We start from the raw sequence: 12144 nt of genomic DNA on the forward strand, positions 1-12144 counted from the left end.
TCACAAACTTCAAATCTATGGTTACATAGTATTTAGTGACTTAACAACTCATGAGCGATCTTAATGTAATGCTACAATGCGTTTTCCAAGTTCCCATTTTGGTATACCATGCCATTGTTTTTCTTTAAGACATTTCATCGAATCAGTTTTTGAGTTTCTGCACAAAATTGGTAATCTTTTTATCACAAGGAATAAATCCGTTATTAATCGCAATTAGAAGCAAGGTAAGGGATAAATTCCAAAAGAGCAAGAAAAAATAACCCAAAATTCTTTTACCATAAAGTGGCCCCCATAAGAATCTTATCATCTCACTCATCTTCACATCTCACTGGATATCATCCGTCCACGTCAGCATAGATGGCTAAAAAGCCCCCACATTTCCCTTTAGGGCAGCTTTCATCAATCGGAGAAAACAACCACCAGTCATCACTAGCAAATTAACCAGCGACCACCACCGGATCAGGCAACATGGCCGCTGCGACTGCCACTGCTGCCGCTGCCATCGGCTCTCCTTTCTCCAAATGTAACATAAAATCAAAGCCATGGTCTTCGGATCCTATATTTCTTAGATTAACTTCTACAGTACCCAGGTTACAATCATCATCATTATCTCATTCTCTTACGAGAACTGATCCAATACCCATATCCGGAAAGTGGCGGGTGCTAAGGGTATCAGCTTCGGTGGCGCAAGAAGAAGCGGCGGTATCAGCGACGGAGGAGGAAACCCTCGAGCAAGAGGAGGAGCCGGTGGTCAAAGAAGTGCAAGAAGTCTCCGGTGACGGAGGAGATCAACCCGAGGCAATCAGTTCTGTACATACCAAGCTTTACTTCGGGAATTTGCCGTATCTCTGCGATAGTGCTCAGCTCGCCGGAATAATTCAAGATTACGCTAGTCCGGAGCTTGTTGAGGTACATACATCTCAAATTCTCCATCTTTATACACCCAAATAATCGACTGTTTCATTAACATCAAAAAGATTGATTCTTTTCTACACCTATTGTTCAAAATCCATGAGTATTTCCTCGATCTGTTACAGTGTTGGTTTACACAGATTAACTTTCGCCAAAAGAATTTAAAAAGATCATCGATTCATATTGTTAAAGTTATATATTTATGGATCAAGTTCTTGACCAGGTACTCTACGATAGGGACACTGGTAAAAGCAGAGGCTTTGCGTTTGTGACAATGAGTAGCATCGAAGATTGTAAAGCTGTCATTGAAAACCTCGATGGAAGAGTAAGCATTCACATGACATGACAACATAGAACATTAGATGGTTTCAAACAAAAAAAGGTTACTTAATCAATAGAGTTTCATGTCTGTTTACAGGAATATGGTGGAAGAACATTAAGGGTGAATTTTTCTGATAAACCAAAGCCGAAAGAACCATTATACCCAGAAACAGAGTACAAGTTATTCGTTGGAAATCTTTCATGGTCTGTTACCTCCGAAAGCCTAACAGAAAAATTTAGCGAACATGGCAATGTGGTTGGAGCAAGGGTTCTATATGATGGTGAAACTGGAAGGTCTCGTGGTTATGGCTTTGTGAGTTACTCCACGAAATCAGAAATGGAGTCAGCCCTTCAGGCTCTTAATGGAGTGGTAATAATTTAATAACTAATAACTAATTACTTCAAATTATCTTTGATTTCATGGAAAAAAAAAAGATTTATGTTTCTTGTTTTTAACAGGAGCTAGAAGGGAGATCAGTGAGAGTTAGCCTCGCACAGGGAAAAAAGCAGTAAGAGTAGCCAATATTCAAGATTTCAAGATTTCAAATTCAAGCACATAAGGCATACTTGTAGCAAAATGTATGGAGTCCCTTTGTAGAAAGAAAGAAATTAATCAGAAACCATATTGGCATTTAGCTATGGGATAACAGTTTGCTTAGGTTACAATCATTATATTTCTTGTGTCAAGTTTTCTACTTTTGTTGTTGGTTTTCGTATGCCAGCTTAGGCCCAGCGGTTGCTAGAAGAATAATCTTTTTACAGAAAGTTTTTTACTTTACAATGCACTCAATGAAGTAAAACAAGCAACCGAAATCAAGGTTTCTTGACAAGTTCCTATGGAGTTTGTAGTAAAAGTAAAACATTTCCAAAGATTTTGAACGTTTTTACATTAAAACAAAAACACATATGAAGAGAAAGATGCATTCTCAAATTACCTAACGGATGTAGCAACGAATTTTGATAATTCAAAACTTATACAAATGTTTATGTAACTCATGGATGATGTCAATGAAGAAACTCTCTTGGATCAGTCACAAAACCAGTCAAAGCCGAAGCTGCAGCAGTGTAAGGAGAAGCTAAATAGATTTGACCAGCTTTGTGTCCCATGCGACCTGGAAAGTTCCGATTGGTGGTTGATAAACAAACCTGCCATTATCAAATGAATGTCAGCAGAAGCTAAATAACACTCAAAAGTTGAGAAAAAAAATGGAGTTTTGAAGTTAATTAGGCATTAAAAGTATGTGTTTGAAAAAGGATACTTGCCTGAGGTTCATTCATGCGTGCATAATTATCCAATGGACCACCCACACAAGCACCACAACTAGGACTCCTAGGTGAATCGCAGCCCACTTGTTCAAATATCTGGGAACAAGTTTTGCCACCCGAACCTGGCACTGGTAGGGTATACAAGTCCATCCACACCTACCAAACATAAAATAAAAACATTACTACTCTTCAAAGTTTTATGTAAAAATGTCATCTTCCTCTAAGTTGGCCTACACTGGCCCACCCCAAAAAGCATCATGTGAGATATAAATCAGGTACACAACAGTCTGTTAGATATAAATCAGGTACACAACATTTTGTTAGATATAAATCAGGTACATAACAGTCTGTTAGATATGAATCAGGTACACAACAGTCTGCTAGGTGGCTACTATAAGAGCTAGCTTAATGTGCATCACATTGGAACTGAAACTTCTACATTACAACTATTGAGACTCGAACCCTTGCGTGTTTGTGTTTTAAACATTAGTATCATGGTAGTTGTAAAAGTATCGAAAACCCTTGGTAGCATGATTACATATAATACTTTAAAGCACAAACCTTTTGTGTAGCTGGGACAATGAATGTGGGAACTTTGACCTTACCATTACCACTCTGCATGTTATATAAATAATTTATTAAATATGGTATCATAAAAACTTGACGCGTAAATAAGTACACATCAGATATTAGATTTAGTTGCACATAACATCACAAGTTTCTGCAAAAAAATTATTCTTCCAGCAACCCTTAAGCTGGCCCACACTGCTCAACCCCAGGAGAATCATGGTACACAGTGGCCCATTAGATGGTTGACATAAGAGTCCAGTGCACTGTTGTGCACACTTGGGGCATAATATATAAAGTAAAAAAGCAAGACACCTAAAAGCTTACGGAAGCTAGGAACACTCTAGCAGCAGCTAGAAAATCCTCGGTTTTGCCTCCTGTGCATGAGCCGATATACACTCTGTCTAGTTTCACATCCTTGCATTCTCGTGCTAAAGCACGATTATCAGGAGAATGTGGCTGAAATATGTAAAAGAACATAAGTTAACATTTTAATATTATATCGATTATCAAAAGCATAAATTAAATCAGAAGAATGAAACAATATCTCTAACCTTTGCCACAAGTGGCTCCAATTTTGTGACATCAATTCTATATTCGGAAAGAAATCTGTATCCAAAGTTGAATAAGGTCAAGGATTTTACTTCTAAAATTTCTCAAAACAAGTTAAGAAGTAGAAAAATCATCTGGTTATAACATTAATGGTTGAGTAATTAACCTTGCTTGAGCATCACTGTAGACTGGTTCATAAGGCATAGAAGTTTTGTCCTGTGAACAGGAGTGAATGGGAGAGGGGGGGAGGTTACACATCATAGACATAAAAATACATTTGTAATGGAAGGATCTTGTTCAATTATCCCACTAATTCATATTTTTGAAAAATGAAAAGTATGTTGACATTTAGTGACCTTAACCTTTATTAAGAACTAGCTAATTAAGAGGAAGATGATCAATCATAATATTGAAAAGATCAAAGGAAAACTAACCTCAAGGTATTTAAATGTTGTAGCATCGGCTGGAACAATACCATTCTTACCCCCGGCTTCAACCACCATGTTGCATAATGTCATTCTTTCTTCCATCTATGAAATGAAAATGCAAATATAATTAATACATTTTATATTTGTGAAATAGTTCTATACCAAGGAGAAATTAAGAACAATCAAAACTTACACTTAGACTTTCCACAGTTGTCCCAACAAACTCCATTGCTTTATATGTTGCACCAGATACAGATATTTCACCAATTATCTACAATAAGAAGGTTAGTCAACCATGAGTTTTTAAAGATGTCATAATAGTATGTCTTTAAGCTTGTTACATATAAATAGTGTGATTGAGTTTTATACAATATTTCAAGATTATTTGATTAAAAGATATTGTCATAAGGTAAGACAAAATTAAACTTACTTGTAGGATCAGATCCTTTGCAAGAAGATAATCCGGCATTTCTCCATCCATCACAAATCTTAAAGTTGGAGGTACCTATTAAACATGGTCACAAAGAAGAAAAGTAGAAAGTGTCAAGTACAAAGACAAATTGTTACAAAATAGGTACATTTCGATAATAAAAAAGGTGTACAATTTGTTTTCTATCATTCCAAAAAAGAATCAAAACTTTTCATTAACTTCTATCTCCAATTAAACAAAGGCCACTCGGACATAATCAAACAAGGGTTTCAAGTCTCAATAGTTTCAATTCCAATGTGGATTGGGCTCCTTACAGACACTCAGGGCTCTTATGTCAGCCACCTAGTGGGCCCACTATATACCAATGATGTGAGCAAGCTCAGGGGTCACCATAGAATAATCATTTTGTAGATACATAGGTTGTGCAATACATACATACCCCACCATATTAAGTAAGGAAGATTACAACATCACACACAAATGAAGAATACTAATTTATCTACAAACCTTAAGCAAAAGCTTTCCGGTTCCCAACACAAAACCGGCATCCGTGTTTCCAATTCCGGTTGCAAACTGGCCAAATGCTCCAGCAGTACATGTGTGGGAATCAGTACCAAGAAGAATCTAAAAGAAAAGTAACATGTAAAGGAGTTAATGAGACAATTTTCATATAGTAAGATAACTTTCAAAATGTATCAAGTCACATAGATTAATTAATTAGAGGTACCTCTCCAGGTCTGCAATGGCCTTCTTGTGCAAGAGCAATATGACATACACCTTTATAATCAGGATTAGCCTGAAAAATTATGGCTTATATATCTTTTTAATATCTATTATATAACAAATCTTTTGACAAAAAGAGAGAACCATATATATACCTTGAAATTACTACGATCCGTTATATCGTAGAAATACTTTATGTTTTGCTCGTTTGAGAAATCCCTTATGATATCAACATTTCTATTTGCCCTTTCATCACTTGTGAATATATAGTGGTCAGGTATGATGACAATCTTTTCACAATCCCAAACCTTAAATATCCAAATTCATTTATATAAAGTTTAATCACTAAAAAAAGGTAAAAATGTGTGAATATGAGTAGATGTACCTTAGCATTGTTGCCAAATTCTTTCTTGAAGACTCCTATAGCACCAGGGCCACAAACATCATGGGTCATCAAAGTGTCAACGTTGACCCAAACATTCTCACCAGGGATCAGATTGGATTTTTCAGAAGCTCGAGAAAATATTTTTTCTGTCATCGTCATTCCTGTCTTTACCTGAAGAAAAGATACATCTAAGTAATCAAAAACCCTCTTTAAGTTACATAAACTCCATGGATATCGGAGCAAAGTTAAACATATAATCAAAGAGATGAACAAAGAAAGGGTCAAGACTCAAGAAGAAAAGAACCCAACTGAACCGGTTGTTGATGGTTTACGTTCAGATGTTTGTGGTGTCATGATAGAAAGGATCTTCCTTGAAGCTTGTTTTTGCGTGGAAATGGTGATCGCAAATGAGGGTTGCGCATATTGATCCCCATCTTTCTGGGAAATCTGAAGATTCAGATAACAAGATTTGTTAAAGAGGATTATTCCATGATGAAATATTTGACTCGAAAATAGATATGTAAGTAGTAACCTTGTTGAAGAAAGAGGAAGAGGCTGAAGAGATTGAACATGAAGTCGCCATTGATGAATGATGAGATGATTATGCGTTGAGTTGGTGAGAACTGTTTCCATTATCAATGGAGAAGACTGGTCGTTAGGAATAGTTTGGCGGGCGCATACCATTTCCCCTACGACAGTTGACTATATTAGAATATTATAAATAAATAAATAAATCAGTAAACACAAAACATTACAATAGAAATGAATATGATCTAAAACTAAAAATGTAAAAGAGTAGATTAATAGCATAGTCTTGCAGCATGTCAAAATTTTTGAAATTCACTAAACTTTGTTTTTGTTGCTCTCTCCGTCACTTCTTAACAATATTAAAAACTAGTTGTGAGACCTATTTATTACATGAGTTAATTTAAAAAAAAAACAAAAAATTAAATATAAATGTCAAAATATTTGAGAATTTTGAAATATTTGAGAATTTTGAATTTATAAAATAAGAAAAATAATGAATTATTATAATGAAAATGTTTTTTTATCTTTTAAATTTAAATAAATAATTTAAATAAAGAAAAGAAAGTAATGAATTTTAATTTTGGGAATTTAGAATCATAGAATGTAATATGATGCACGCATATGTTATGTGTTTCAACCTTTTCACTTCATATGATTGTGCCCCAACTTGTAATACTTGTCAATGCCTCTTGAGTACACCACATGTTCGCTCCATATCCTTCCTAGCTGACTCTTGTGCTTGCTTAAACTTTTTTCTTTTTCGTCTTTCACACATGTGAACAATTTCATAAAAACAGAGAAGGTAGGATATATCTCGTCAAGAAGATAGTACCCACGCTTATATGCTACCCTATTTGTTTCAAACGGTACATCATGCGACTCGCCAATGTAACATCTCAGATTTGCAGGTATTTTTGAATCCTTTCATTGATGTTTCATTTGTCACATTTTGGTCCTAGAAGTTGTTTGGAGTTAGCCCTAAGGAGCCCTAGTGGTATTTTGGTTATTTAGAGGGCAGGAGATGTACACTGCGCGTACATGTGGGTATGCTAAGCGTACTAGGGAGCACCCTAGTACACCGGGCGTACACATATGTACGTTGAGCGTACTAGTGTCTGAGTGAAACCCTAAATTTTAGGGTTTGACGAGTATTTAACCATCGTTATGGACCAAGTGCCCTTATCCTTTCAGCCTCCAAGTCCCTCAGATGTTCTTGCAAAACCCTAGCCCCCTTGAGTGAGAGTGAGATCCTTAAAGTGTGTTTTTGATGTGTGAGTCAAAGGAAGTGCATCATGAAGCTCGTGATCGTGAAGGAAAGCTTGGATCCGGAGTTTTGGCTTCCTTCTTCATCATCCAAAGGTATAAAGCTCAAACCTTTATGGTTGTTTTGCTAGATCTCTTGTTGGGTTCTTATTTGCTTCTTTCTTGGTCCCAAACGCTCCATTTTGAACATGACATGTTCTGGATGATTTGAGCTGTCCTTTCAGACCCTTAGAAGGGTCCTTAATTATAAAATTGAGGTCCCAATGGCTAGAAGTGTCTTATGCATTTGGTAGAAAGGTCTTAATGGGCTAATATCTTGTATTAAGAACTTTTGGACGTCTAAAGTCATAAAGTTGGAAACTTTATGACTCTAAGGTGCATTTAGACCATGGATCTGATGTTTGGGCTTAAGTGCTTAAGGCATTAAGTAGTTATTGAAGTTTGAACTCTGTGAGGGTACGCCCCACATAAAAGGGAGTACGCCCCGTGTACGCGGTCAACGCCCCTGTTTCCAGTCAATGCGAGGCTCGCGTACGCCCTGCGTAACTTCGGGGTACACCCAGCGTACGCCTTCTATTGGGCTTTTACGAGTTGGGCTTCAGATTTGCGCCATTTATGGGCCAGTCCCTTAATGAACTTTCTGAGTAGAAGTATTTTGGGCCAGTTAAGGGAATTGGACCTTAGGATGAGGTCTATTAGGGAGTTGGGCCCAATTTGGAATATTGGGCCAATTATGGGCCTTGTATAATTGGACCTTTTTGGATCAAGGTTGGACTTGCGCTTTGGTCTAGTTAAGGGAGAGTTAATGGACAATTATGAGTTAAGAGACTAGTGGTGATAATCCAATTATTAATTGGAGGTTTATTTATTATGATAGTTCGAGGTTTTCATTGTGATTTACAAGTCAGTTGTGCATTGATGATACGTAAACACATTAGTAACTTGATGTTATAAAACGTATTGTTGTGATTGATTTGATGAGTAAATGGTGCAAGCATATAAGTAAAAGTTTATTCGTTCCTTTTTCCTTAATGGTAAAAGCGATATCTTTGGGCCCCTCAGTGATTTTGTGTTAACTTATAGTGTAGGGCGCGCCCAGTACTTAATTGATGTGTTCGATTAGAAGTTCTTGTTGGATTAGTGTCTAAGTCCATAAATATTTTGGTATGTACTTGACCCGATGGTGCATGGTCCTTTTGGGTTGCCTTCACCAAAGCAACTTGATAGGATGAATTATGGAGAGAAAGGATTAAATATGATTTATTAATATATTATGAGAATAATATATTAAAGGAGAAATCATATTGTTTAATTAATATTAGTCGATAATTAATTAGTAATTAGTTTTGTGACTAAAAGAGATTAATTAAACTTAAGGGACTGAAATTGTAATTATAAGATAATTGCAATTTGGGCCATGGATTGCCTTGTATCAAGGGGTGGACGAATTCTATGGGGAAAACCGTAAGGAAATCGTCCAAGGGCTTGATTAAAGGAGTCCATGGGTTGCTTAGGGCTTAAGCATCCAAATTAGGGTTTCCTTGTTAGATAACCCTAATAGCCTTACTATATATAAGACCCTTATGAACCAAAAACGTGGTGAAGCATTCTTCTAGGGTTAGAACACGTTTTGGGCAGCCTCTATCCTCTCTCCTCTTCATCCTCTTGCTTATGGTGTTTGTGAACCATTAGAGGAGTGACAATTATGACTCTAAGCTTTCTAAAGTCAATATAAGGAGATTTGGGATTATTATTACTACATAACAATCAAGGTAACATCTTAAACCTATTCTCATGTTAATATGATTACTTGAATACTAGAATTAGGGTTTATAGTCTTGGATAACTTGCATGTACAATAGAGAAACCTAGATCCAAGCATTAGGGTTTGTATGAGCACATAGGATGTTCTTAGGACCAAAACCCATCAGTTCTATGTCATTAGAAATCAGAAATCTGGAAACAAAGTATTGGACAATGAGATTGATTCTATTCCATGTGTCGTGTTCAAATGTTATCTTGCAGAACAGAGGATTATATAATGACTTATCTTAGGACGTGTAACTGACTGGATCAGAGTTCGACAACAGCTTTTGGTAGCTACAATTTGCTGATCAATTTGGAAGTTATACTGGCAATTATAGTTAAGGACTTATCCAAGTGGGAGACTGATGGATTAGGTGTCTAAGCCACTTGTAATGTCCGATCTAGGTATTATTCATTTTTGGTCCCTTATATATATTAAGTTATTGATTTTTCGCCTTGTTTTGCAAGTTTATGGGGGAGGAGGGACCATTCTTGCCAATATTGGACTTTTGGGGCGGAGCTCGAACGCGGAGCATTCCCTTGGGGAACGCAAGGTGTTTATGTGTGGTGCTCAAACCCTAATTTTTAGGGTTTAAGACATATTTAAACACCTTAAGTTCCAGGTTTTGGCCTCATTTCCAGCCTCCATAGCCTCAAACTCCAATCTCAAAACCCTAAAGCCTCCTTGAGTGTTGTGAGCTCATTGTGTGTGGTTTGGTCTGTGTTTTAAGCTCATTCAAGGAAGAGAATCTTGGTGCAAGGTGGTAGTTCAAGTGGGAGCTTATAGATCTTGGTTCTCTGCTCTATTTCCAACACATTTAAGGTATAAAGCTCTAACCTTGCTCATTAGAATCTTAGATCTAAGTTTTTATGGATTTTAGTCCCTTTTTTTGTGACAACCATCAATTTTTGGCCAAGTCAAAGTCAACTAAAGTCAACAAGTCAAACCGGTCGACTCATCTAACCCTTGTATATTAGGGTTTCCATTATGTTTCTTATTATACAACTCGCAATCTTAATACAAAGTATCACTTAGATTTTTCACATGTTCAGAAATTCTAAACCCTAATCAGTGCAAGTGATAAAACTACTCGGTAAAACATTATTCCTTAACCCTCGGGGGCATATAACAATCATAACGAGGCTTAACAGGATGGACAGACCTTGCGTTACAAAGCCAGACACTTAAGAAGGTCGCAAACGAGATCTCTCCCAAATCTCTCTTTGTATGAGAAATCTCTCCAAGTATGTGAAATCTCCCCCAAATATCTCTCTGTATGAGAAATATCTCCAAGTATGTGAAATCTCTCCCAAATGTCTCTTTGTATGAGAAATCTCTCCAAGTGTGTGAAATCTCTCCCAAATCTCTCTCTGTATGAGAAATCTCTCAAAGTATGTGAAATCTCTCCTAAATCTCTCTCTGTATGAGAAATCTCTCCAAGTGTGTGAAATCTCTCCCAAATCTCTCTCAAAATCTCTCTTAAATTTTTATAATCACTCGGGGCATCCCGACCCTCGAATTTGACGAAAACAGCTCGAAAACGGGAGTCTACGCGAAAAACAGCCTTAAGAAGTCGAAACCTCTTAAGGAGCCGAACCCTCTTAAGGAGCCGAAACCTCTTAAGGAGCCGAACCTTCTTAGGAACCGAAACCCTTCTTAGGAACCGAAACCCTTCCTTGTTAGAAGCAAAACTGCCAGAAGCACCTTGAGGACCGAACTCTGCTGATGAAGAACCGAAGCCGAACCTCGGAAGACCGAAGGTCCCCTCGGACCGAACCTCCTCCCTCTCGGTTCCAATGCACCAGCCGAACCCTACCTTCGGTTCTAGTGCTGCTAAGACCGAGCCTTCGCTACCTTCGGCCCCAATTTCGGATTTTCGCCTCTTTGCCCGGTTTTCGACCACGACTCCATTTTAAGTCCGTTTTTAATTATTTTAACATGAGATCTTCACCCAAACTCGTATTTTGACATATAAAACCCTAAATATTCATATTTTAATCACATTTTGAGGAAAATCATTGCCTAAGAATAAAATCTATTTGGTGAGATAATTAGGTGGAGTGTTGACTTATCCTTTGGACAAGGACACAAGCAACCTCCCCATACCTTCATAGTACAACCCCCAGTCACTATTCACCCATACCTAGTCAATCATTGTCCTTTTTACACTCTTTTTCAGCCATAATCTTGAACAAAATCTGGAAATATCCTTATCTCTCCTCCCACTTTATTCACTATTTCTCAAGGAGAACAAACACATTTTCTCTCACTCCCTCTCACCAAGAATTCGAGATTCAAGGCTGATCTTGAGCTCTTCACACACCTTGGTAAGTAAATCTCTTCCCACTCTTGATTTCCTTACACTTCTTCACTCAAATCATGATCTCCTTACACAAATATCACCATAATTGTTGCTAGATCTTCGAATCTTCAAGCATCTCCCAAGTGTTCTGGAGTTGAACACTTCTTTTCTTCATCATCCATCTACTGAAATCACACAAGGTGAGTTCATACCCCTATATTTTCATGTTTTTCTTAAGTTTTAAGGTGTGAGAATACAAGTTAAAACACCAAGAACACAACTTAACTCAAACATCAGCTTTCAACAGAAAAGTTAATGTTCGTTCACGGACTGTTTTGGGAAACTTAAACATTTTAGTATTCAAAACTGTATTAGATGCAAATAGTTCAGGTTTATACCTTTAAAATGACTACTTGCACATGTTCATACGATTTTTGTACAATTTATGGTGATTTTTACAAAACTGTCTATCACTGTAGCTACGAATTCGGACCAGTCTGTGAATATGGACATTTTCGCACAAGTTAGAGACATCTAAAAATCAAAATAAAATTTATGAACAAACTAGACACATTTTATAGACTCTCAGAGTTTACGGATTCAGTTTTCGACTTCGTATGATTTTTCTGTGATTTTTCCAAAACAATGAAGAAATGTTAA

General features: G+C 36.9%; 2 protein-coding genes across 3 annotated transcripts; one reads left to right on the forward strand and one right to left on the reverse strand.

Moving 5' to 3' along the window:
• The first annotated feature begins 380 nt into the window (after positions 1-380).
• LOC111881728 (28 kDa ribonucleoprotein, chloroplastic) lies at positions 381-1928 on the forward strand. Its single transcript, XM_023878118.3, has 4 exons — positions 381-909; positions 1136-1237; positions 1331-1603; positions 1693-1928. The coding sequence occupies exons 1-4, from the start codon at positions 469-471 to the stop codon at positions 1744-1746; spliced, it is 870 nt and encodes a 289-aa protein (XP_023733886.1). The 5' UTR covers positions 381-468; the 3' UTR covers positions 1747-1928.
• Positions 1929-2052: 124 nt separating this feature from the next.
• LOC111881727 (3-isopropylmalate dehydratase large subunit, chloroplastic) lies at positions 2053-6275 on the reverse strand. 2 transcript variants are annotated; one of them, XM_023878115.3, is made up of 15 exons: positions 6117-6275; positions 5894-6031; positions 5585-5755; positions 5355-5507; positions 5204-5272; positions 4984-5100; positions 4477-4551; positions 4240-4317; positions 4053-4148; positions 3785-3834; positions 3621-3675; positions 3394-3525; positions 3061-3114; positions 2497-2655; positions 2053-2379 (listed from the first exon to the last, which is right to left on the reverse strand). In XM_023878115.3, the coding sequence occupies exons 1-15, from the start codon at positions 6165-6167 to the stop codon at positions 2239-2241; spliced, it is 1539 nt and encodes a 512-aa protein (XP_023733883.1). In that variant the 5' UTR covers positions 6168-6275; the 3' UTR covers positions 2053-2238. The 2 variants fall into 2 exon arrangements, with proteins under 2 accessions (XP_023733883.1, XP_023733884.1); XM_023878116.3 differs by lacking the exon at positions 3061-3114.
• Positions 6276-12144: the final 5869 nt, after the last annotated feature.

The sequence above is a fragment of the Lactuca sativa genome, chromosome 2, assembly GCF_002870075.4.
Source record: "Lactuca sativa cultivar Salinas chromosome 2, Lsat_Salinas_v11, whole genome shotgun sequence".
Lineage (NCBI taxonomy): Eukaryota > Viridiplantae > Streptophyta > Magnoliopsida > Asterales > Asteraceae > Lactuca > Lactuca sativa.

Bases quoted from the DNA above. Each gene is read 5' to 3' on its own strand.
- LOC111881728 (XM_023878118.3), top strand. From the start codon at position 469: ATGGCCGCTGCGACTGCCACTGCTGCCGCTGCCATCGGCTCTCCTTTC. The intron at 910-1,135 runs GTACATACATCT...GTTCTTGACCAG, and splicing joins CTAGTCCGGAGCTTGTTGAG to GTACTCTACGATAGGGACAC. The intron at 1,604-1,692 runs GTAATAATTTAA...TGTTTTTAACAG, and splicing joins TTCAGGCTCTTAATGGAGTG to GAGCTAGAAGGGAGATCAGT.
- LOC111881727 (XM_023878115.3), bottom strand. From the start codon at position 6,167: ATGGCGACTTCATGTTCAATCTCTTCAGCCTCTTCCTCTTTCTTCAAC. The intron at 5,508-5,584 runs GTACATCTACTC...TGGATATTTAAG, and splicing joins AATTTGGCAACAATGCTAAG to GTTTGGGATTGTGAAAAGAT. The intron at 4,552-4,983 runs GTTTGTAGATAA...CATGTTTAATAG, and splicing joins CCGGAAAGCTTTTGCTTAAG to GTACCTCCAACTTTAAGATT.